Below are 25,267 nucleotides of genomic sequence, written 5' to 3'. Positions count from 1 at the left end.
AACTGATTCTCTGACAAAATTGCAAAAGCAATTCAATGGAGGAAGGATAGTCTTTTCAACAAATTGTGATGGAGCAAGGATGTATCTTAAAATAAATGGTGTTTTCTGTTTAATAAAATATAATGTTTCTTGTACACCTACTCTGAGCCAGACCCTATTCTAAGCACTAAGGGTATAGCAATGAACAAAGGAAAGTTCCTGCTTTTGTGGTGCTGACATTCTCATGGTCATTTTCCCCAGGAGAAATCCTGGATGCTAGAAAAGGAAAGTGGGCACCTGGGGTCAAAGGTAGGGTAGGGGCATTGACCTTCCTCTTGCTAGGTCCCCTTCCCCTTCTCAAAGATGGCATAGTGGAAGGTCACAGGCTTTCAAGGCAGACAGAACTGTATTCCACCTCCCGTCTCTGCCCCTGAAGTAATGCTCACTGTCAATGACTAACAGGTCTTCCCTTTATCACGTTGTTGTGGGGTTCACATGAGTGGGTGCAATAAAAAGAGTGCAGGGCAGGGTCTGGCACATCTTAGAGTCAGATGTTGCTCTTGTATGCCCAAATCCTTCCAGAGCCTGGATGGGTTATATGAAGGAGAGCAGGGAGAGGTGCTGGGGGTGGGGCAGGGCTGTGGGGACAGAAAGAGAAGAAAGTGCAGACACAGGGCTCTTAGATGAACACCTTAGTAAGAAGGGGAGACTTGCCAATTTTGGCCAGTCTGGATGATCTAGATACACTCCCAATTTTCTACTTGAAGTTATGGAGAGGCTGGGGTTCTTTGTGCTCAGAGGGACTTCAGAGCTCATTGGCCAAAGGGACCTGACCAGGAGGCAGCTGCACATTGCATGGAGTGGGACAAGGGGTAAAGTTCAATCCAAATGTCACCACTTCCTGTCTGTGCAACCGTGGGCAAGTTACCTAACCCCTGCAAGACTCAGTTTCCTCATATGGAAAATGGGGAGAGTATAATTCAGACAAATTTTGCTGTGAGGATTAGAGATGATGCATGTCAGCCGTCTGGCACAGGTAAGGACCACACCAGAAAGCAGAGCAAGTTAGACAAAGCTGGATTTGAAACCCACTTAGAAGCCATGTGGCCTTGAGCACGGTGCTTCATGCCTCTGCAGAAATGAGACTATAAGTCCTGCCCACTGGTCTATGGTGAGAATTAGAAGTAATACAGCCCAGGGACTTCCTGGTGGTGCAGTGGTTAAGACTCCATGCTCCCAATGCAGGGGGCCTGGGTTTGATCCCTGATCAGGGAACTAGATCCCACATGCACGCCACAACTAAAAGTTCACATGCCACAACTAAGGAGCCCACATGCCACAACTAAGACCTGGTGCAGGCACTTCCCTGGTGGCACAGTGGTTAAGAATCTTCCTGCCAGGGGGAAGGGTGAGCTGTGACAGGGCGAGAGAGAGGCATGGACATATATACACTAACAAACGTAAGGTAGATAGCTAGTGGGAAGCAGTCGCATGGCACAGGGATATCAGCTTAGTGCTTTGTGACCGCCTGGAGGGGTGGGATAGGGAGGGTGGGAGGGAGGGAGACGCAAGAGGGAAGAGATATGGGAACATATGTATATGTATAACTGATTCATTTTGTTAGAAAGCAGAAACTAACACACCATTGTAAAGCAATTTTACCCCAATAAAGATGTTAAAAAAAAAAATCAATGAAGAAAATTTAAAAAAAAAAAAAAAAAAAAAAGAATCTTCCTGCCAATGCAGGGGACACAGGTTCAATCCCTGGTCCAGGAAGATCCCACATGCCGCGAAGCAACTAAACCCGTGCGCCACAACTAAACCCGTGCGCCACAACTACTGAGCCCGCGTGTCACAACTACTGAAGCCTGCGTGCCTAGAGCCCGTGCTCCACAACAAGAGAAGCCGCCACAATGAGAAGCCTGCGCACTGCAATGAAGAGTAGCCCCCTCTCACCGCAACTAGAGAAAGCCCGCATGCAGCAATGAAGGCCCAATGCAGCCATAAATAAATAAATAAATTTATTTATTTTTAAAAAATAGCATACAAATGTACGCAATAAAAACTGTTTTTTTTTTTAAAAAAAAGACCTGGTGCAACCACATAAATAAGGAAATAAATATTAAAAAGAAAGAAAGAAAGAATAGAGCCCAAGGACCTGGTGGCAAGTGTGGCACGTGGTGGATGTCTAATAGATGGGAGTCTCTGTTATCATCTTAGTCCTTGTAAATCTGTTTTAGACAAAGCCTAATAAGCCTCTAAGAGAGCGCCAGGGACTTGAGAGGCATTGGATAAATATTTGTTGGGTGAAGAGCTAAATAAATGAATCTGAGCGTTATCTATGAATGAAGAATACTCAAGGAATGGCCCGGCCATCTCCTCCAAGCACAACTTTGCAGCATACTCAGTCCTGCAGCCTCTGGGAACGATCCCTGATGCCTGTTCCTTTGCCCAGAATGATGTCATCACAATCACCTGGAGGAGGATAGCCAGGCTGGTCACTGGGGCATCAGTTCAGGTGCCCAGTGACCTGGCCCCAAACGCCCAGAGAGCATCAGGCAACCCTCAGCACAACCTGGCTTCCTCCTGGCGAGCAGCTGGGCTGGTGTTTCTGCCTTTCAGCAGAAAGAGAGGGCCCCTTCCTCTGGGGTTTCTGGCCTGGATTCTGAGCCAGATGCCCTCATGTGCAAAAGGATTTGCTTCCCAAACCCCAAAGCCCCCTTCAGGCTCTGAAAGGGTAATTTCTTCTGTGAGGGTAACGGCCAGGCCAGGGCCAGGCCAGGTTCTCAGGGATCCTCACAGGAAACTGCCCTTAGGGGTCCCACCGTGGGTCAAGTGCTGGGCTGGGTGCTGGGTGCTGGAGAACACCACGGTCTTCAGCCACAAGGGTTTAGTGAGCACCTACTACAAGTCAGGAGCTGCTCTAGGCACTGAGGGTGCAGCTGAAACTGGCAAAGGCCCTGCTCTCACGACTAGTTGGGGCACAGACATTTAAACACACACACACACACACACACACACACACACACACACACACACACAATGACAAGCTGTGGCAAATTTCAGGAAAAGAACCAAATGCTCTGCAAGAGAATAAAGAGAGACAAAGGTAAATCCACAAAGTCCCTGCCAGTAACCACAGACACGGGCACAATGAAGGCATCACAGAGGGGTTTATGATACAGAAAATCTGTAAACAGCCTTCACGTCCAGCAGTGCTATGGACTGAATTGTGTCTCCCCAACCCCAATTCATGTTTTGAAGCCTCAGTGGCCTCACTATAATGTGGGCATTGTGATAGGACCCACTTCATGGGGACGTTGGTATGAAGCAGGATTGGAACTCAGACCTGTCTAATCCCACAGCCTGGCTCTTAATTAACGAGGCAAATGCCTTGTTTCAAAGCCAGAGAAAACAAAAAACACACATGCAATCTCCAACCCCCAAGACACATGCTGTTCACTCCAGACCCCTGTGCGCGCCTCCTCTGGGTGTTCCCTCTGGGACTTGTCCCTCCAACCCCTCACCCATCACCCGACTAGCAGGAAGAGCCTAGCACCAGTGGCCCACACCCATGGCTCTGTGGCTGAGTGAGCGTTCCCATGTGTGCAGGGAACTCTGGCTTCAAGCTCTGCCACATACTAGCTATGGTGCCTTGGGCCCATCACCTTTCTTCTCTGTGCCTCTGTTTTCCCTCCTGTTAAATGGGTAGTAATAACAAGCCCATACAGACTTTGTACTGCCGTAAGAAGTAGATGTGTTAAAGCCTGAAAAGCTCATGTCACGTGGACAGGCAGCTGGTACATCTCATACCCCCAAGAGCAGGATGCCTTTGGTTCAAATCTTGGCTCTACTGCTTTCTAGCTGTGTAACCTCTCTGTGCCTCAGTTTCTTCTTCTGGAAATTGGGGATAATAATTGTACTGACCTCAGAGAGATGCTGAGAGAATGAATTGAGGGAATTATAATAGTACCTACCTCACAGGCTTGCCTTAGTGAGTTATTCCACAAGACGGCCAGAGAAAGGTGCCCGGCACACAGAAAATACAGAAGTGTGGGATGTTACGTGGGTGACCCAGCCTGGGGAGACCTGGCCCGAGCCAGATCAGTCTTTGAATGTGTAGCCCAGACTGTGACCTTGTGCCTAAAATCTCCCAGCCTCCCCACTTTTCTTGCCTTCTCCTCTCTGATACCCTGTTTGGCACAGTGAAGCAAGGTTGGATGAATCCAGGAGTTCATGGTCCCAGGCAGGGATGGGGCAGTGGGCATGAGGCCTCAGAATTGCACCCCTACCCCCAGGCTTCCTGATCCCTCCGCTCTTCCCAGGAAACTAACGATCCAGGCTGCCACTGATTCTGGCATCAACACCAAACAGGGTCCTGGTCTGAGGGGGAAGCTCCAGGGCAGAGGAGGGGCTGAGAAGACCACGCCAGGGACCTGAGTGGGGAGGGGCTAGGCCACAAACCACAGGTGCTGACTCATGGCCTCCACTGGGCACTGGGCGCTGTGAACGAACCAGCCCTGGGGCTTTCTACAGCCAGAGGGACGAGCTGGCCAGATGATGGCCCAGGGTACAGTGATCCATGTGGCCCCAGAGCAGCCCACCTATGCTGTGTGTGTGCTGGGCACCGAGACTCAGCTGGATGTCTATGGGTGAGCAGGGTACATTCTGGGGTTGGGGGGCAGGTCTGGTGATGCTGGATGAACAGGATCTGCTGACACAAGACGTGTGTTTGCCTCAAGCTTCAGGCTCCAGCCTCTGCAGCCACCGGCAGGGGAGAAGCTAGAGAGGTAACACCTGAGTGGCCCTGGGATGTGCGTGGACTCAAGGCAGTGAGTTCATTGCCATGAACAAGTGGGTCTTCCCCAGGGCCTCACCACAAATACATTATTTTTATTTTTATTTTTTTTTAAAGACGATGTTGGGGGTAGGAGTTTATTAATTAATTTATTTTTGCTGTGTTGGGTCTTCGTTTCTGTGCAAGGGCTTTCTCCAGTTGTGGCAAGCAGGGGCCACTCGTCATCACTGTGCGCCGGCCTCTCACTATTGCGGCCTCTCTTGTTGCAGAGCACAGGCTCCAGACGCGCAGGCTCAGTGGTTGTGGCTCACGGGCCTAGTTGCTCCGCGGCATGTGGGATCCTCCCAGACCAGGGCTCAAACCCATGTCCCCTGCATTGGCAGGCAGATTCTCAACCACTGCGCCACCAGGGAAGCCCAACACAAATGCATTATTATAGGGCAAACAGGACCATATCCTTTCACCATTGAGGCAATGGGAGCTCAGAGAGGGTCTGTGACTTACCTAAGGTCACACAGCAAGTGTGCCCTGGAAGCAAGGCTGGACCCTGGATTTCATAGCCCAGACCTGGATCCCCCTGCAGTTTGTTGCCCTACACCTCTCAGCCAAGCCTCCCTCCGTGGGTGGGTAATAGCGTGGGTGTGGTGAGACAGGCTGTGGCATAGAGAGGCCGAGGAGGAGACCAGGCCCTGCTATTGGCTAGCTGGGCTGCCTTGGGCAACTGAGCCTCAGTTTCCTCATCTGTGAAATGGGGATTATACCCACTTGGTAGGGTGCTTGTAGGGATTAAATGTGAAAAACATAAAAATGTTTGTTAAGTACTTAGCACAGTGCTGGGCCTACCCCTGGTAGTTGTTCATTCGTTCATCCATTAATTCATTCATTCAACAAATACCGATAGAATACCTATTATGTCCAAGCCCTGTGCCAGGCTCTGGTTAAACAAGATGGTCTAGGAACGCTCTTGGTGGGCATGGTTGGGGTCATTGCTGTTGTCAGTAATAGTAGTGGCAGCCCCTGGCTTCCTCCATCTGATGCTCCACAGATGCTCCAGGCTGAGCATCTGTGGTCCTAGAATGGTGCCCACAGGAGTGTCTGGCACATTTCCTTGGAAGTGTCGCTCGCTTCCAGCCCCCAGCCAGCAGTAGGAGAACAGCAGAGACTGAGAGGGTGAGGAGTAGAGGAAGAAGAGGCTGACGGTCATCTGAGGCCACCCGACTCCCAGGAGACAGCCCTTCCATTAGTGAGGCATTGAGCCCTGTATTCAAGCGCCCTTGTGATGTGTGGTTTCTCACACAATAATGGCTGATATTCACATCACACTTGGTACACACAACTCATTCAGCCCCCTTATGGGGTAGGCAGTGCTGTAATTCCCATTTTGCAGAAGGGAAAGCTGAGGCTCTGAGAAGTTGAGTAACCCACTGAAGCCACACAGCTAGTTAGTAAGGGAGCCAGGATTGAAACTCAGGCAGCCTGGCTCTGGGACCCTCCTCTCTCCCGCTCCATCCCTGGACCAGCCCTTCCTGTCACTTCTTGCCTGCCCTTCACAGCAGCTCCCTGCCAGCACCCATGTCCTATGCAGCCACCACCCTCACTCGGCCTGAATTCCCTTCCAAAAACACAGATGGGCTTGGCAACCCCCCCTCCCCAGCACTGCTTCCTTGACCCCCTCCCAGCACAAGCTTCCGTACCTTTGCTCAAGCTGTGTCCCTGCAGCTGGGCTCAGAGGTCCCAGGGCTTAGAAAGACAAGGTTGTAGAGGAACAGACCACAGGCTATGGGTGCCTTTCCAGAGCTGCTCTGACAAGCTCTGCTTATGATTTTCATTCTGAGTTTGGAAAGTACTTTGTCTGCAGTGGGAAATATACTGATTATATTCAAACAAAATTCAGCTGACCTGAGATGAATATTGAAACCTGTCGAGGGCTTTCTGTGATGCTTGCAGCTGGAGTCAGGGAGGGATCTTTACTCCAGCTACCACGTGCCAGGCCCTTCTGTTCTTGGTTTCTAATCCTCACAGAAATTCTGCAAGGTAAACACTATCGGCATGCCCATTTTAGAGAGGAGTAAACTGAGGCCTCAAGAGGTGAAAACACCTACCCAAGGTCACCCAAATTAAAGGTGTCCAAGCCAGGAGATTTGAACCCAGGGCTGTCTGACCCCCAAACACCCCCTGCTTCCCCAGCACACACTGCCTCCCAGTGCTGTGGGTCTGGCCTTGCTAGGCACTGCTGCCTGGCTGGTAGAGCTTCCAGAGGGCTTGAGAGATCCAGAAGGGGTGGGGGGGTGAGTTCCAGGAGGTGGCAACCACGGAGGACCGTGGGCATTCTGGAGCTGCAATCACTGGGGTACTCCTTTTCCTCTGGCGCCTCCTTCTCAACAGGAAACCACTCAGTGTGACAGTGGGGAGCAGGGCAAGATTGTTAGTGTCTCTGAGCCTCAGTTTACTCATCTGTAAAATGGGGAAATTAACACCCACCCTGCTGAGTTGCAGTGAGGATTAAATTATACAATGCATGCCAAGAGTCTGGCAGACTGGTCCCCCTTTTCCGTAAGGATTGCATGTGTTGTTGAACGTGAGAGTGTTGCGGACGCTGCTGCCCATCTGGTGGTCGTTGTAAGGAAATGTTAGATGCAGGAGCTGAAGGAATGATGTCATTTGTCTGGGGCTCAAGTTCTTGGTGCTGCCTCTATGGAGGCTATTGGAAATGACTAGAAGATTCAGCTCTGGGTTATCTTATAATAGCACACACGGGTCCCCCAGCCCCCAACACAGTAGAAACCCTTGTGTGTTTATGAAAGTCCCTTGTTTAGGACCTGAGAGGGTCTGGAAAACATCCTAAATCAAATCCCAGTGGTGCCACTTCCCAGCAGGGCCTCACCTCTCTGAGCCTTGGCTTCCCATCTGGCAGAGAGGATGGGATGGCTGTAGAGCCCCAGCAGGTGGCAGACCCATCTGTCCACGCCCTTCTCTCGGTTCTGGAGAGGAAGCCATGCCAGGCGGAGCGAGCCGAGGGGAACCGCCCCGCAGGCAGGTCCTGCGTCCTGCTTTATCCCCCACTGTCTCTGTCTCCAAGTCTCTGTCTCCCTCTTGTTCTTTGAGCCGCTTGCTCATTCTCCTGTTGTAACAGACACATGGCGTGTCCCTCTCCCATCCCCATCCTCCTGCCACAGCACCTGGGCGGCTGGGGACGCCTGGCTTTCCACCCTGGCTTTGAGCCTAAAGGCAAACAGCTGCGCATGGAGCAGAGAAGGAGCCTCCGGGCTTTGGCAGAGAAACCAGGGCCTTTCTTAAGTTTTGGTTTGGCCAGGGAGGTGTAGGGTCAACTGAGGCACTTGAGCAGAGGGGCACTGGTTCTGCTGTACCATCCCTTGGACGTGAACTGTCCTCCAGCAAGGGCCATGCATTCCTTATTATTACTGTTACCATGATATCCCTTCATTTCTGATATTATTACCTAGCTACTGAAGAGGGCCGAGCACCACACATGGGCCCTTCAGTCTGCACAACATTGTAGAAAGCATCATCATAGTAAACATTATTCCCATTTTACAGAGAAAGAAACTGAGACCAGAGAGGGTCAGTGCCTAGGCCAAGGTCACACAGCCTATCAGAAGTGGCCCAAGCCCATCGCCACTCTCCAGCCCTTTGAGGCTGCCTGCTGTTCCCGGGCTGGCCTGGGAGAGGTTTCCCATGGGCAGCTGAGCCCCTGCGTCCCTGCTAGTCTGCAGGCAAGTGTCTGATCACAAAGAGCCCCAGCCGGCTGCAGACACCACATCCACAGGCACGTGCCGTAGCCAGCTGCTGTAGACAGGCTGGCCCCTGGGCTATTCGATGTGGTGGCAGGCATAGTTTGTATACTTCGTCCACATTGACCCTGGCTGTCTCCCCGACCCAGACAGTCAGTGCCTCCCAGGGAAGACGACCCAGCCATCCTGCTACCCGGCCACTATTGTGCTGGGAGCAGTTGGGAGCAGGTAGGAAAGCCAGTGCCTGCACCAGGGAGCACACAGGGACACCTGCTGTTAGAGTTTAGCAGAAGTGGAATGGTGTCTTTGTCAAGGACTGATCCTGTATTGGTTATCTATCACCATGTAACAAGTTGCCCCAAAACGTGCTGGCTCAAAACAATAGCGTTTATGATCTCACAGTTTCTGTGGGTCAGGATCCAGTGTGGCTTAGTTGGGCCCTCTGCCCTGGGGGCTCAGATGCTGCAATCAAGGTGTCAGCGGGGCTAAAGTCACGTTGAGGCATGACCAGGGCAGCCCTGCGTCCAAGCTCAGTCACGTGGCTCTTGCAGAATTGTGCTCCTCGTGGGCTTGTGGACTGAGGGCCTCAGTTTCCTTCACGTGGCTGGCAGGAAGCCTCTCCCAGTTCCCTGCCATGTGGGCCTCTCCATAGCTCACAGCATGGCAGCTGGCTTCATCAAGGTGAGCGAAGGTGAGAGAGAGAGAGAGAGAGAGAGGAGAGAGAAAGAAAAAGAGGTGGGGAAAGAGGTCTTTTGTAACAGCCCATCACTTTTGCCATTTTCCGCTGGTTGAAAGGAAGTCTCTGGGGAGACTTCCTACACTCAAGGGGAGGGAGTTACACAAGGGCATGAACACCAGAGGTGGGGATTATTGGAGACATCTCAGAAGCCTGCCTGCCACGTACTTTTCCCGTATTTCCCTAATTCTCTGTAAGGGATACCTACAGCTTTTAATATGGAGACAAAGAACTTTATTACAAAAATAAAAATGAAAAGTGTAATCATAAAATCCATGTCTTCTGACATTATGGAGTGAGGGCTGCCTCTCTAAGTTGTTTCCACTATGGTTTGAATCTGCTCCAATTTATTAGCCCTTCTGTCTGTGAGGATTTCACTGTCTGTGGGTCATTCACTGTCACAGAAAGGGCTGCTCTGAACATCCTTGAACGTGTCTCCTGGTGTACATGTGCAAAAGGTTCTCCAAGAGTGGAATTGCTGGGTTTGGGGTGGGCTAATGTTTGACTTTACAAGATAACGGCAAGTTCTTTTACAAAATGCTTAACTTGACACTCCCATGAGCGGTGTGTTAAAGTTGCCATTGAACCATATAGTCTACGATGTTGTTTTTTACCAATCAAATAGGTGTAAAACCCTGTCTCAAGGCTTTAATATTTCATTTCCTTACTTATTAGTGAGGTGGAGCTCCTCTTTAGATGTTTATCATCCACTTGGGTTTCAATTTCTGTGAAGGCCTGTTTGTATCTTTTGCCCTGGGCTTTTTTTTTTTTTTTTAATTGAGTCGTTTGTCTTTTTCATGTTGAGTAGCCTAAGCTCTTTAAATATTACAGATGCTAAGGCTTTGTAGGTTTTATGCTGTGAATATCTTCTTCTCAGATTATGCTTGCTTTTTCACTGTATAGAGTCTTTTGATGAACAGAAGTTATTTATTTTCATCTAGTTGAATTTATCAGTCTTTTCTTTCTTGTTTATGGATTTTGTGTCTTATTTAATTACGGGCATTAAGATGTCTCCAACAACTTTTGAAAGATACAAATGCTCATTCATGATAAAAAGTCTCAGTAAACTAAGCATAGAGGAGATCTTCTTCAACTTGATAAAGAATATCTACAAGGGCTTCCCTGGTGGCACAGTGGTTGAGAGTCCGCCTGCCGATGCAGGGGACACGGGTCCGTGCCCCGGTCCGGGAGGATCCCACATGCCGCGGAGCGGCTGGGCCCGTGAGCCATGGCCGCTGAGCCTGCACGTCCAGAGCCTGTGCTCCGCAACGGGAGAGGCCACAACAGTGAGAGGCCGTATACTGCAAAAAAAAAAAAAAAAAAAGAGAATATCTACAAAAGACTTAAAGCTCACATCACACTTAATGGTGAGAAGCTTGAAGTTTTCCACTAAAGTCAAGAACAAGGCAAATGTGTTCCCTCTCCCCACTGTTTTTCAACACAATATGGAAAGCCCTAGCTAATGGTTAAGACTAGAAAAGGAAACAAAAGGGATACCTACTGAGAAGAAATAAACTTTTTTTGTTCACCTATGACATGATCATCTATGTAGAAAAACTCAAAGAACTGACAAAAAAACTTCTGGAACTAATAAGCAACTATAGCAATGCTGCAGGACACAGTCAATTGCTTTCCTGTATACCAACAATGAACAAATGGAATTTGAAATTAAAAACACAATGCCATTTACATTTGACCCCTCCCAAATTAAATACTTAGGTATAAATCTAACAAAATATGTATAAAGTCTGTACAAGAAAAACTTCAGAACTCTGATGAAAGATATTAAAGAAGAAGTAAAAAAATGGAGAGCTATTTCATGTTCATGGGTAGGAAAACTCAATATTGTCAGTTCTTCCCAACTTGATCTGTAGATTCAGGGCAATCCCAATCAAAATCCCATCAAGTTATTTTGTGGATACCAACAAACTGATTCTAAAGTTTATATGGAGACACAAAACAAAGAAAACAAAACAAACAAAAAACCCCAGAATAGCCAACAGAATATTGAAGAAGAACAAGTTGGAGGACTGACACTACCTGACTTCAAGACTTACTGTAAAGTAAATCAACTATACCCGAATAAAAATTATTTTTAGAAAAAGGCTTAAAGACTTAAAGACTGTAAAGCTACAGTAATCAAGACAATGTGGTGTTAGGAAAGGAATAGACAAATGAAACAATGGAATAGAATAGAGACCAGAAACGGCCGCGCATAGATATAGCCAACTCGTCTTTAGATGTGGCACAGAGGATTTTTATGGCAGTGAAACTACTTGATATGGTACTATAATGGTGGATATATGTCATTACACATTTGTCCAAATCCACAGAATGTAAAACACCAAGAGGGAACCCTAATGTAGATTGTGGACTTTGGGTGATGATTATGTGTCAATGTAGGGTCATCAATTCTAATGAATGTACCACTCTGGGGAAAGAGGTTGATAATAGGGGAGGCTATACATGAGTTGGGGCAGGAGATATATGGCAAATCTCTGTACCTTCCTCTCAATTTTGCTGTGAACCTAAAACTTCTCTAGAAAATGAGCTATTTTTTTTAAAAAGATGCAAAATTCTGTCTTTCTTAAGTCTTTAGTATATGATGTGAGGATGGGATCAATTTAATTATTTATTCAATGTATTCATTTTCCATATGGATAAGCAATTGTCCCAGCACCATTTATTACACAATCTTCACTTTCCCCAGTTATTTGCAAGACCACCTCTGTCATAGATCAAGTAGTATCTCTCTTAAGTTGCATCTGTCATTTTCTTTACCTAAGCCATTACAATGCAATCCATGACTTTACAGTAAGTCACACGTGGTAGAGCAAGTCCCTCACCTTTTGCTTCTTTTTCTTACAAGGTACTTTGACTATCTTAGCCCCTTGGTTTTCCAAGTAAACCTTGGAATCAACTTGTCAAGTTCAAGTAAAACCCTGGAATTTCTCTGACCATATGAATCTATTTGGAGAGAATTCATACCATGATGATATTAAGCCTTCCTAACCATGTTCATGGTATTTCTTTCTTCTAATTGGAGTCTTCTCTAATGGATTTCAATAAGGTTTGATCATTTTTCTCCATAAAAACCTTACACATCTTTGGTTAGGTTTATCCTAGGTACTTTACAGTATTTCTTCGTAATGTAAATTATATTCTAATAGTGTGGTTTTTGTCTAAAAATTAATTTTCTCTGATATTAATATATCCATCTCAGCTCTCTCCTGGCTAATATTGGCTTAATGTATCTTTTTTCCTTTTTTTAAAAAAAACTTTATCTTTCCTGGATCCTTGTATTTTAGGTTCATCTCTTATAAATAGCATGGAGCTGGATTTTATTTCTTTATCTAGTCCCAAACTCTCTTTTAACTAGTAACATTATTTATATTTATTTTGATCATTTATATATTTGAGTTTGCTCTTACCATTTGCTTTTTAGTTTTTAGTTGTCTATTTTTTTCTATGTTGCCTTTTTCTCTGTAATCACCTTTTTGAATGGAATTATCCATTCTTTTAAAAAATTATTGCATTTTCTCCATGTATAGAAATTTATGAACTCCATTTCTATTCTTTTGGTGAACACTTTTACATTTCTAGAATTCAACACTATCTTAATTCTCTCTTCAGTTGAAGACCTCATACCATTTTAACTCTCATTACCTCTCCCAGTTTACATTCTGCTCTTTTTTTTAATCTCACAATTTTGATATTTTTATAAACTTTTTTTTATACAGACAATATTTTTCAGATTTACCAAAATAGTTACCATGTTATTTGTTCACCATTGTTTCTTGCATCCAGATGATTCTGACATTAGGTATCTTCTTCTTAAAGAATGTCTTTAGAAGTTGCTTTAGTGAAAGTGTGTTGTTTTTTAAATATCAGTTTTTCTTCATCTGAAAATGTTTTTATTAAAATATAATTTTTTATGTACACAATTCTACGTTAATAGTTAGTTTTTCAAGATACTTTGAAGATATTATTCAACTCTCTTCTGGATTTCATTACTGCTGTTGTGAAGTCTACTTTCAATCTATTGATAATTATTATTCTTTTATAGGTGACCTGACTTTTCTTCTTTCTGGATACCTTTAAGATCTGTTTGTCTTTGGTATTCTTTTTTTTTTTTTTGCGGTACGCGGGCCTCTCACTGTTGTGGCCTCTCCCGTTGCGGAGCACAGGCTCCGGACGTGCAGGCTCAGCGGCCATGGCTCATGGGCCCAGCCGCTCCGTGGCACGTGGGATCCTCCCGGACCGTGGCACGAACCCGTGTCCCCTGCATTGGCAGGTGGACTCTTAACCACTGTGCCACCAGGGAAGCCCCATGTCTTCCACAGTGAGATGTGTGTGTATGTGTGTGTGTCTGTGTGTGTGTCTGTGTATGTGTGTGTGTATGCAGAGAAGGGAATTCTTGGCAATTTCCCTTTTCACATCTCAGCAATGCTTTGAAAAGTATATTCTAGGGCTTCCCTGGTGGCGCAGTGGTTGAGAATCTGCCTGCCAATGCAGGGGACACGGGTTCGAGCCCTGGTCTGGGAGGATCCCACATGCCACGGAGCAACTAGGCCCGTGAGCCACACCTACTGAGCCTGCACGTCTGGAGCCTGTGCTCCCCAACGAGAGGCCACGATAGTGAGAGGCCCGCGCACCGCGATGAAGAGTGGCCTCCGCTTGCCGCAACTAGAGAAAGCCCTCGCACAGAAACGAAGACCCAACACAGCCATAAATAAATAAATAAATAAATAAATATATTCTAACCATGATCCAGTTGTTTTGTAAGGGAAGGTCCTTCAGAGTACTGTTTGTACTGTTCGTGTGATTCTTCATATGTGCACAGCGCTGTGTGTGCGTGTGTGTGTAATATAAACCTCGGGTACACACATCACTCTATACATACATCTGTGTGTGTGTGTCTTTTCCTAGTTCAAGCGTAACCTCTCCAGGTCAGGGGATTTTCTTTCTGTTTCTCACTCCCTCCTGACAACCTACCAGTACGTACTCCCACGGTCAGGGTCAGTCTGGCTGCCTTCTGGTGTCCACACTGGTGGGGAAAGGAAGAACAGTGGGGAGAGCAGTAGTGGGCCAGGCACTGCCTCACCGTGTCCCCCTGTCCTCCCCATCTGTCTCTTCCACAGCTCTGCCCCCAAGGACTGCACATCCTTTAGCATCAATGCTTCCCCAGGAGTGGTCGTAGATGTTGCCCACCGCCCTCCAGCCAAGAAGAATCTCACAGGTTCCTCCAAGTGGCCCCTGGACCCTGGGCTGGAGGTGAGCCTGAAGATAAGAGCTGCCAGCGATAGCACAGGTGACCGGAAGGTGAGTGTGGCAGCCGTGGGCTGGGATGTGTAGGAGGAGGTCAGCAGGTCATAACAGGTCAGCCACTCAATTGACCCAGAGCCCCACCCCTCTGCAGGCTCTGGGGAGAATCAGTTCTTTGTCTCTCCCAGCTTCTGGTGGCAGCTGGTATTCCTAGACTTGTGGCCACATCGCTCCAATCTCTGCCTCCGTGGTCCATTACCTCCTCCTCAACCTGTCAAATCTCCCTCTGCCTCACTCTTATAAGGACACTTGTCATTGGATTTAAGGCCTGTCTGGACAATATAGGATGATCTCATTTCAAGATCCTTGATTACATCTGCAAAGATCTTTTTTTCGAAATAGGGTCACATTCACAGGATCCAGGGATTAGGTCATGGATGTATCTTTTGGGGAATCACCATTCAACCCACTGTAGCCGCATTGACTATAGATGGACTCAACAGGACCCCCCCAGGATTCCCACAGGGATCTGGGACAACAACCTCTTGTTCCCAGCAGGACAGGCCAAGCGGGATACCTCCTGGGGCAGAGTTGTTGCCTGCTCTAAGAATACAGACCTTGGGCATCAAAGCTGGTCAGCAAGGGTGCAGCCAGAGAAAGCTTCCTGGGAGAAGTGGCAAGCTGATGGATGGTATCAATGACCTGCTTAAGAGAGGAAAAGAGAAGCGAGAGCTCCACACAGGGGATGTGGCCTGTGTGCACACTCTGGATAAGAGAGGGTGAGATGTGTGTTGGGGAAGCTGAGGAAGAGCTGTATGGAAAGAAATGAAGGTAGAAGGGAAGGTGAGGGAGAGAGGGAGCCAGTATTAGAGGGTTTGGCATCAGAGACCTCATTCTCTTAGGACAACAGGAAGCCAATGACAACCTTTCATCCAGGAGTAACAAGACCACATATGTATGTTAGAAAGACCCACTGGCTGCAATGTAGTGAGCCAATTAGATCTAGGCAGCCGACTGGGGGCAGGGCAACCAATCAGGAGGCTGATGCTCTGGTCCAGATGCAAGGTGACAGTGACACTTCCCAGGTCGAGACACCTCAGTGCGACCCTCAGGAGCTCCCCTTCTTCTGGTGGCAGCTCTTTGGTTTTGCTTTGGGGAACTCCCCTCCGTCATCTTGCTTAGAAGTGTGGTTCCCGACACTCGGCCCTCCTCTGGCCAGGCTGGGCCAATCAGATGGGTTCTTCCTGGATTTTTAACCTTGGGCAGTGGGAGTTGGTGTTGCCACTCTCCCTCCAATGCCTCTTCCACCACATCCCCATCTGCTGAACTCCTGACACCATACAGGCAGAGGAAGCCGCTGCCTCCCTGGTCTCCCAAAGGACCCTCTTCTGTACATCATAGTCACCTGAGTGTTTTGCTCCCCTTCTGCTCCCACCAGCTGGGGTGTTCCTAACAGGCTGGGAGCCTGATCCTTGTCTCCTCAGCACCCTGCTCTGAGCTGGCACATAGCAGGCCAGTTAGTGTTTGTTGAATGACTAAGGGAAATCGTTAGTGGTTGGCTTCTGTCCTATAGGTTCAGATTTCATACTATGGACCCGAGACCACTCCAGTTGAAGTCCTGCTCTACATCACCGGGGTCGGTAAGTGACGCCAGGGACCTTGGAGCACCACCCCTCTCCCTCCACACACACACCCATGCAAGGCATCTCTCCAGGAGAAACTACACCCTGAAGCTTACTTTAGACTGAGCAGAGAAAAGGATAATTTCTAGCCAGTCATGCATCTGGTAGTTCATAAGTATTCCTTCCCCAGTCAGTGAACCCAGAGTAGAGCTGGGGAGAGAGGACATTTGCAGGAAGCTTCAATTACATCTCAATATTTTATTTCTCAGCTTAGGAAGTGGTACGTGGATTTTCAACATACGAGTCTCTATACCTTTTTGAAACCTCAAATATTTATGAGAAAAAGTAGATGATGAGACTGTTTGTTTTGTTTTGTTTTGTTTTTTTGCGGTTCCTGCGCCTCTCACTGTTGTGGCCTTTCCCGCTGCGGAGCACAGGCTCCGGACGTGCAGGCTCAGCGGCCATGGCTTACGGGCCCAGCCGCTCCGCGGCATGTGGGATCTTCCCAGACCGGGGCACGAACCCGTGTCCCCTGCATCGGCAGGCGGACTCTCAACCACTGTGCCACCAGGGAAGCCCGATGAGACTGTTTTACGCAATAATATAGACCAGTGTTCCCCAAATTCCATTATTTACATCCCATCTTCACCATTTTTGCCACATCAGTGATCTGCTTGTACTCATATTTATTTAGTATTCTTCTTTAAATAAAGTATACTTTTAACTTGACCTCATCTGGGACAATAGTATCATAATATTATTATTACTATTTAAACATACATTAAATATATGAACAGCATGTGAAAGCTCCAGGTTTCTTTTCATTAATGAATTTCATTCATTTATTTCATTAATACACATTTTCATAATAATTATTATTGTTGTTTTTATTATTATATAGCACTTACTCTATGCCAGGCAGGGTGCCAAGACTTTACATTTAAACCTTACAACAATCCAATGAAATTGGCACTATTACTACCACATTTTACAGATGAAGAAACTGAGGTACAAGAGGTAAAGGGACTTGCCCAAGATTACACAGCTGGTTAGCAAAGGAGCCAGGAAGTTCTGGCCACCAAGCGCTATGCTTTATGGCCCAACATCAATACATGGCTATGGATATGTTTAAAATGTCATCTAGGTCAATCTCATTCTGTGAGCTCATGGGGTCGCTACACAATGTCATTGGAATGACCGTATAGTCATGCGCTCTGATGAGAGGGGAAGGATTCAGAAGCGAACATATGCTTTCTCAGCCATGCCATTTGGACAGAGCAGGGTATGTTTGGGGCTGTGGTTTGTCCCCAGTGCAGTCACGGTACACAGAATGAAGAGCCAGGTGGTGTTGGAATAACCACTGTGTCCCCTACCCCAAAGTCACTGGGGCTGGAGTTGGGGCCAGAGGCCTTTGAGAGCCTGGCAAGGTGTCCTTGCAGGGGCTTCGTACCATACATCCATTGAGATGACCGGGAACTCTTTCTGAGACCCTTGGGGATGGCCAGACATGCAGGGCCTGGTTGGCATCACAGCTGTGGCAGGTCCTCCATGAGAGGAGAATGTGTGTGGTTAGAAGCCCCGGCTCTGCTGTCAGAATTGCAGCCAGACTTCTTCTTGGGAGACATGGGGGTGTCTTAGGACCTGTGTCTCCTCTGAACCAGTGAGAAAGAAGCCTTTGTGCAGATAGGTCTCCTGGGGAAAGGATTGTCCATCTGGGACCAGACTGAGTGCTCCCACCTTGCACCCTCACTATCCCTCTCCTCTTACTCCCCGGTATTTCAGAAATCTCCTTGAGCGCGGACTTCACTCGCACTGTCAAAATGAAGTCCACCGGAGGCAGGAAGGACCAGGTATGGCTCGACCTTGTCCGGCACCCCAAATGCTCCCGTAACTCCACTGGCTTCTCCTAGCGCGCCCCCTGGTGGTAATGAGGTGAACAGCGGTCTGTCTCATGTATCCCTGTTAATAGTAAACGAAACAAATTTAAGAAGAACAGGAAAAAAAAGAAAATTAAAATCACGAATACCATTACCGTTTTGGTTTACATAGGTCCCATCTATTCTACAAAACTAGATTTTCATAATTGTGGGTTCAGAGAATGTGTTGTCCCACAAACTGGAAACTAGACTCACCCAGTTCATGCACAGCAGAGAGAAAATTTGCAGGCAGGTCTCAACTCTGGCTCAAAAATTCCCTATACTATGGGGAATTCCATGGCGGTCCAATGGTTAGGACTCCACACTTTCACTGCAGGGGGCACGGGTTCGATTCCTGGTCAGGGAAATACGATCCCGCAAGCGCAAAGCGCAGCCAAAAAAAATCCCCTATACTAGACTTTAGCTACTGGTGGGAGAGGTTCACATGAGGTGAATAATAAAGAAAAGAGGCAGGGGATAGAGGAGGGAAGGAGCCAGGTGGGGGGAGGGAATGTATGTTGCAGAAATATAGGGTGATGTCGTACACAGGTGATGAATCGTCTTAACTGGGGCCCATGGATAAACCTCAGGGTGTCCCTGAAACCCCAAAGCCGCCTGCACATTTTTGTGCTGGTGTGCACTGTATTTTATTTATTTATTTTGGCCACACTGCGTGGCTTGCCGGATAGTATTTCCCCAACCAGGGATCGAACCCGTGCCCCCTGCAGTGAAAGCACCGAGTCCTAACTGGACCGCCAGGGAATTCTCCATATGCTGGTGTGCACTTTAAGATGATATGACCTGTCAAAAATTAATATCCCTTTGTGGGGTCAGTCAAAAGTGGGGGGAAGAATTACAGCTCTGGGAGTGGAATTCATCCTTGGGTCCCTCCCAAAACACAGTCATTCCCCGGGGGGAGAATGCTCTCCTACAAACAGAAGATGTCATCACTATTAGATTCCTGCTGGGAGGAGCTGCTCAATTTGCTTTCATCTTTGGGCAGACAGTAACCAACTGCTAAGAATAGTGCCCACACTTTGATGAAGGAGTAATTAAGAGTTCTCAGAAGAGGAGCTATTTAGATTTGAGTCTAGACACAAATATTTAGTGCAGTTTGGTTTGCTAATCCAACAGTTTTTAAAAGCTGTTGAAATCAATTTTACTGTCTTGGGCTCCTTTTTTTAAGTGGATGAGTGGAATTTGTTTATGACTTTTGGGGCAGGCAAAAATCCACTCTTGGGACCAAAAAATTACCTGATGTGGGAACAAAATGTGTAAATCACAAAAGGCTATCGAGGTGTTAGGGCAAGGTGGCTGGGCTTTCCCAGGAATTGGAGGGGCATACACAGGTTCCTAAGTGTGCCCCATCTCTGCTGGGTGTCCACAGAGGACCTGGACCTGGGGCCCTCATGGGCAGGGTGCCATCCTGCTAGTGAACTGTGACAGAGACAATCCCAAATCTTCCACTGTGGACTGCAAGGATGACCAGCTTGACAGCAAAGGTAAAGACCCCCCCAAGAACCAATGGGAATAGAGCATTGCCTTTTTGTGAAGCCTTTTGTCCTGAGCCTTGTAACAACCCTCAGAAACCAGGGTTATTGGAAGCATGTTCTTTTTAGCATGCCTGTTATGTAGGTGAAGGAATGGACAGGGGTCCTGAGAGGGCAAGTAACCTGCCCAAGGTCACACAGCAGCCAGGGAAGAGCTGGGAGCAACGCTCAGTCTCCCAATGCCTCCTCCAGGGCCCAATTTCCATCCCCAGCCCGTTAACCAACCCAAACTTCTGCTCTTGGGTCAAACCTGGGGCCCAAAATAATTCAAAATGAAAGCCTGACTAGAGCCCCCAAATTCATGCCAGAGCAGCCCTGAGCCCCTGCCATAGGCTGGGCACTGCTCGGACCAGTTCAGAATTCTTAACTCATTTGATCCTTCAGCTCAAGTTTCAGAAGTATGTATGGTCCTCACCCCCACTTTACAGATGGAAAAACTGAGGTATGGGGAAGTTAAGCAATTTGCTCTGGGTCACACAGCTAGTAAGTCACAGGCTCAGGATTTGAACCCAGGCATCCCAACACCAGGGCAGGTTTAGGGGCACAAGTTGGGCGCAGGGTCCCTGCTGGCACACCTCTGAGGCATGGCCAGGGTGGAAGACCTGCACTGGAGGAGGGTGCTGAGGGGGGCAGGATCATTTGGCCAGGGCAGCAGCTGCCGCCCTCCTGGGGAGTTGCTAGAATGGCCTAGAAATGGATGCATTTTTTTTTTTTTTCTTTTTTTTGAAATGGATGCATTTTAAAGTTGCATGGAGTTGGCCTGGCCTGATGCCAGGGAGCAGCCTCTACACGGTGCCTGGCACACAGTAATAATCAAACAGCCCGGGCGCTATAATATGCACTTTACACATATGACTGCACCCTTCCCTCCGTGTGGGCTCTGCGCTTAGCCCTGTGTATTTACGAGGAAGCAGAGGGACGGAGAGCTGAAATACCTCCCCAAGCCCACAGAGATCCAGGGTTCAAACCCCGCCCACTCCAGTGCCCTTGACCACGTGACTCTTGTCCAGCCTCTGATTCTCGTCCATCTTCAATCTCCCCAAGCCTTTGCCGGCCACTATTCAGGTTGGCTCACTTCCCACGCAGGCCCCGGGGAGAAACCTTTCCACTCATTCACCCCACAAATAATTATTGAGCACCTGCCTTGTGCTAGGCATTGTTCTAGATGCTTCTCGGAGCTGGGAACAGAGCAACAAACAAGATAAATGTGATTTCTGCTTTGGCCAGCTTACATCCTAAGTTCATCCTAGTGGGAGAGGACCAAAACCTTGAATTCCTTTAATTCTAAAATGAAAAATATTGTTTAAATACTGGAAAGAGCATAAGGAAAATAAAGCAGGTGACGTGATGAAGGGTGGTCTTGGGTGGGGGGGCGTAGTCTCAGGGGCCTGCGTCTCAGGCCATGCCCTTCTCATTCCAGACCTGAAGGACAATGTCCTTGGTGACCCTGAGCACGAAGACCCCCAGGGACTTCAGCAAGCACCAGCTGGTGCTCCATGTGGCCAAGTCTGAGATGGATAAAGTCAGGTGTTTCGAGCCAATGGTGAGTCGCCCTTGGCCGTCACCTTGGTGTTCCCTTCCCACCCCAGCCAATGGGACTCAGCCCCTTCACACACACTTCGGTGAATAATTCCCGAGCACCTACCCTGTGCCAGGTTCTAAGAACTGAGAATGCCGCAGTAAGCACGATGGACATCTCTGCCCACTGCCTTGTAGAAAGGGCACAGACAAAATGCAGCAAACGAGATGATGAGCTGGATGAGCACTGAGAAGGAAATGACCTCCCTCCCAAGGACTGTGGTAGCTGTTCTTTGTGTGTCTGTCTCTGTCACACACACACACACACACACACACACAGGACTGTTGTTTACAGAGGTTTTTGAATCCAAGCTGACTGCACATAATAACTGTAATATGTAATAATTTGTTCTCCAACAACCTGGTGATCAGAGACATCAGTAACTTCTCAGCGGCTTGCGAGCACCTGCCACTGAGTGCCGGGCTCAGTTCTAGGCACGGGGCACGGAGCAAAGAACAAAGCAAAGTCTCTGCCCTCATGTCACTTTCATCTCAGCGGGTTGAGAGCAGTGATATGTAAAATCATTAAGTAAAGTGTCTAGTGCCTCAGACGGCATTAAATGCTACACAGAGGGATGCAACAGTGAAGAGGAAGAGAACGAGGGGTGTGGGGAAGGGGGGCCGAGGAAGGCTTCCCCCAGAAGATGTCATTGAGCAGACAGAGGTGTGGGAACACCCAGGGGAAGGACACTCCTGGCAGAGGGAACCACAGGTGCAAAGGCCCTGAGGTGGGATGTGCCCATGGGCTTGAGGAATGCAGGGAGGCTGGCTCGGCTGGAGTGCATAATGCAAGGGTTAAGGAGGGGGGGGGGATGAGGGTGGAGAAGAAAGGCCGGAGGGGAAGGGGCTGGGTCAGGGAGGCAGGAAATGACTGTGGCTAGTCTGTGGGAGGTGGGGGGCCATCTGAGGGCTGTGCAGAGGCACAACTTGATCTGACTTCCATTCAAACCTCAGCGATTAGACTGACATTGGTTTGGCCACAAACCAACTCCTTGCCTCTATGGAGGTATCACCTCCTCCAGGAAGCCTTCCCTGACCTTCCAGAACTTACTACTATCTGTAATTTTGACTGTCTTTGCTCCTCCCTACTTACCCAGGAGATTATGCACTCCCTGGGGACCAGGACAGTGTCTGTCACCCTGGTCTTTCCAGGTGTCAGCTGAGAGCAGGTGATAGGGAGTGAATGGATGGATGAATGAATGAACGAACTATAATGTATATTGGACTTTCTGCAAAGTTGTGAATGACTCAGGCGCCCTCATCACTCCACTCCTGGGCCTCCATTGGGAGGGCGAGGGCAGGGCCTTTAGTCCCTTCCTCCTAAGGGGAGGCTCCTGCCAGATCCAGCTGTGAGGGATCCTTAGGGGTGAGATGCCACGGCCTTGGGAAGGCATCACACACCAAGAAGACAAGGTCTCAGAAGTAGGAACGCAGACCTGAGCCCCCCCTGCTCTCTCCCAGCAGACAAACAGCCCTCCAGGTACGGCATGATCCTGGGGCCACAGCATCCCTCTCACCTGCTGGAGCTCCAGGGTGGCCATCACAGCACAGACTTCTATGTGGAGGGCCTGGCTTTCCCAGACGCCAGCTTCCCAGGGCTCATTTCCCTCAATGTCTCCCTGCTGGACACGTCCAACCCGGTAGGCCAAGAAGGGGGATCTGGGCTTCCAGGCACTGGCCCAGCTGTGGAGGGGGCTCCAAACAGCCACTGGGAAGCAGTAGGTGTTGGGCCCTGGCTGCTGTGACAGTTCCTCCCCTGTCCCTCCCCCTGCAGGAGCTCCCCCAAGGCCCTGGTTTTCCAAGACAGCGTGGTCTTCCATGTGGCCCCCTGGATCATGACCCCCAACACTCAGTCCCCGAGGAGGTGTATGTGTGCAGGTGAGGGGCCCTGGAGGGCTGAGGGAGGGGCACAGACACACCCCCAGGGAGAGCCCATCATGCACTTGCTGTGTAAATGGGGAAAAGTGGTATCTGTGCTATGACTTGCTGAGGGCTGAGGCTTGTTAAGAACCATAAAAAGGTCGGGAAAATCATTATTGGTGGTGTTTTCATGTCACTATCCTGCCCTGAGGCAGCCCAAGGGCTCCTTTAGCTCCTGGGGGCCTCTAGAGTTTGCCAGACCTGGAAGATGAGAACCCTGAGTCCCTGGGTGAGGCCTCCAGGGCTCCTCAGAGGGCAGCCTGTAAGCCTTCTGCACCGGAAACCCCTGGGCACTCATTTAAAATGCACGTTCCGGGCCAACCTCTGAACTGCTGGGTCTCGAGACTCTGGGGACGGGATGGGGCCCAGCTGTGTTTTCACAAGTTGCCGGGGGAGGCTCGGCATCCCTCCCACAGTCTGAGAGCCCCTGCTAACCATGTGGGGTCACAGGGGGACCTTCCCCTCTCCCCTTCCCATTGCTTTGGGGCAGAAGGGGTGAGAATGTAACCCCGTGGTCGGGACGCAGGCTGGAAGCCAGCAAGGCCTGGGTTCGAATCCAGATGGCGTGACCTTGAGCTCTGACCTCCTCATTCTGTCTCCTCCTCGGTGGAAGGCTGACTGCTAGCTCCCCTCCTGGGTTGTTACCAGAGTTCAGTGAACTATGCTTGCTAAGAGCAGAGAGGCAGGGTGAGCTGCGGTCTCTGTCCAGGCTCCAGGTGCCTTGGAGCACCCACCGTGCCCCTCCCCTCCTCCATCCAGCCCTGAGGTCCTGCTCCATCCCTAGAGACACCCCAGGGGGTCCAGCTTGCCCCCTCGGAGGCCAGCCAAGGCCACTGGCTGCTGAATCAAGGGCACTAAGGAGGTTGTTTTTTCTCTTCTTTCTAGGTTATTTGAAAATGAGGATTTCCTGAAGTCAGTGGCTGCTCTGGCCAAGAAAGCCAGGTGCAGGCTGATGGTCTGTGCCAAGGAAGAGAGCATGAATGACCGGTGGATGCAGGTGCGTGGCCCGGGCACACAGGAGGCGCATCCCTGAGGGTCAAGGGACACGGGGACCTGGGCTCCTAGGGCTCGGCCGAGCACCTGGCTGGTCACCCTTCCTCAGACAGGCAGGGAGTTAGGAGCCTCTGAGGGTCCTCACAGATGGAGGGCTCAGGCAAGTGACTCCACTGACATCTACTGTGGCCACGTCATGCCCGCTGTGGTCACCAAGATGACCACCTTCCTGCTTGAAAACTCTCAGGCAACTTCAGGAAATTGAGGAAATGCTGCAAAGCTCAGGGGGCTGGAGCTCAACCATTCCCCCTAGCAGCCTCCCTCCAAGCCAGCCTTCCCGGGCTCGGCCACCAGGCCAGGCCACACCCCTGCTCCAGCACTTTCCATGGCTCCCATCTCCTCCTTCTCAGCTTGCCTCTCAATCTGGCTGTCCCACACCAGCCACACTGGATCACCATTCCATCTCTGTGCCAGGCTCCCCCTCCACCCCGTCGTGCCATAAGCCCCCTGAGGGCAGAGAGGGAGTCTCATTCAGCTCAGCACCGAGAACCTGGCATTGGGTGGTGCCAGTGGGCAGTTGGCGGGCTGACTGAGCCTCCGTGCCTCTCCTTCCATGCTGCCCGCCCTGCTCCCACCCCATCCCATAGCCCTGTTCCTTCTCTCCAGCCGCCCTCCCCATTCCTACCCCCACGTCCAAATCAGTCCCGTCGTATCCCAGCTCGAATCTCCTCCGTAAATGTCCTCAATCCTTCCAGGGGGAATTCATTCTTCTTTCTTCTAAACCTCCAAATAATACCCTCTCTTCCTTTCTCATCCTTCCATCTGTGTTAAATCAGGTTGAACCAGAAGAAATGTCTGATATGCCACCATTTTTTACCTCCAAGAATGGCAATTTTGGATGGTTCAGCTAATAGTGATGTGTCCAACATCACGTCTGCCTGCTAAAATACAGGCAGGATGTGTACCCGATTCATTTCTGCACCCTCCCCGTCTCTGCCCCATGGGCTCGGCTGGGGCCTCACCTGCCCTCCTTTGTGGCGGAGCTACCGCTGCCCTCCAGCCTCAGCTCAGCAATGCTCTTTCTCTTTCTCTTTTTCTTTTTTTTTTTTTTTTTGCGGTATTCGGGCCTCTCACTGTTGTGGCCTCTCCCGTTGCGGA

At 49.3% G+C, this 25,267-nt stretch overlaps 1 protein-coding gene across 1 annotated transcript in view; it reads left to right on the top strand.

Annotated features, from left to right (window-relative positions):
• Positions 1–4,539: 4,539 nt before the first annotated feature.
• Positions 4,540–25,267, top strand: part of PADI4 (peptidyl arginine deiminase 4) — a 31,385-nt gene continuing 10,657 nt past the window's right edge. Inside the window, 11 exon segments of the mRNA XM_029227043.1 lie at positions 4,540–4,631; positions 14,407–14,587; positions 16,104–16,170; positions 17,935–18,002; positions 19,456–19,570; positions 21,039–21,049; positions 21,051–21,165; positions 22,661–22,826; positions 22,971–23,047; positions 23,050–23,074; positions 24,002–24,113. Of these exon segments, the coding sequence (XP_029082876.1) occupies positions 4,540–4,631; positions 14,407–14,587; positions 16,104–16,170; positions 17,935–18,002; positions 19,456–19,570; positions 21,039–21,049; positions 21,051–21,165; positions 22,661–22,826; positions 22,971–23,047; positions 23,050–23,074; positions 24,002–24,113 (1,029 nt within the window).

Source organism: Monodon monoceros, unplaced genomic scaffold (assembly GCF_005190385.1).
Source record: "Monodon monoceros isolate NGI ecotype Baffin Bay Population unplaced genomic scaffold, NGI_Narwhal_1 Super_Scaffold_18, whole genome shotgun sequence".
NCBI classification, from domain to species: domain Eukaryota; kingdom Metazoa; phylum Chordata; class Mammalia; order Artiodactyla; family Monodontidae; genus Monodon; species Monodon monoceros.
Note: the sequence above shows the minus strand (reverse complement) of the source record. Positions and strands in the feature narration are given on the sequence as shown.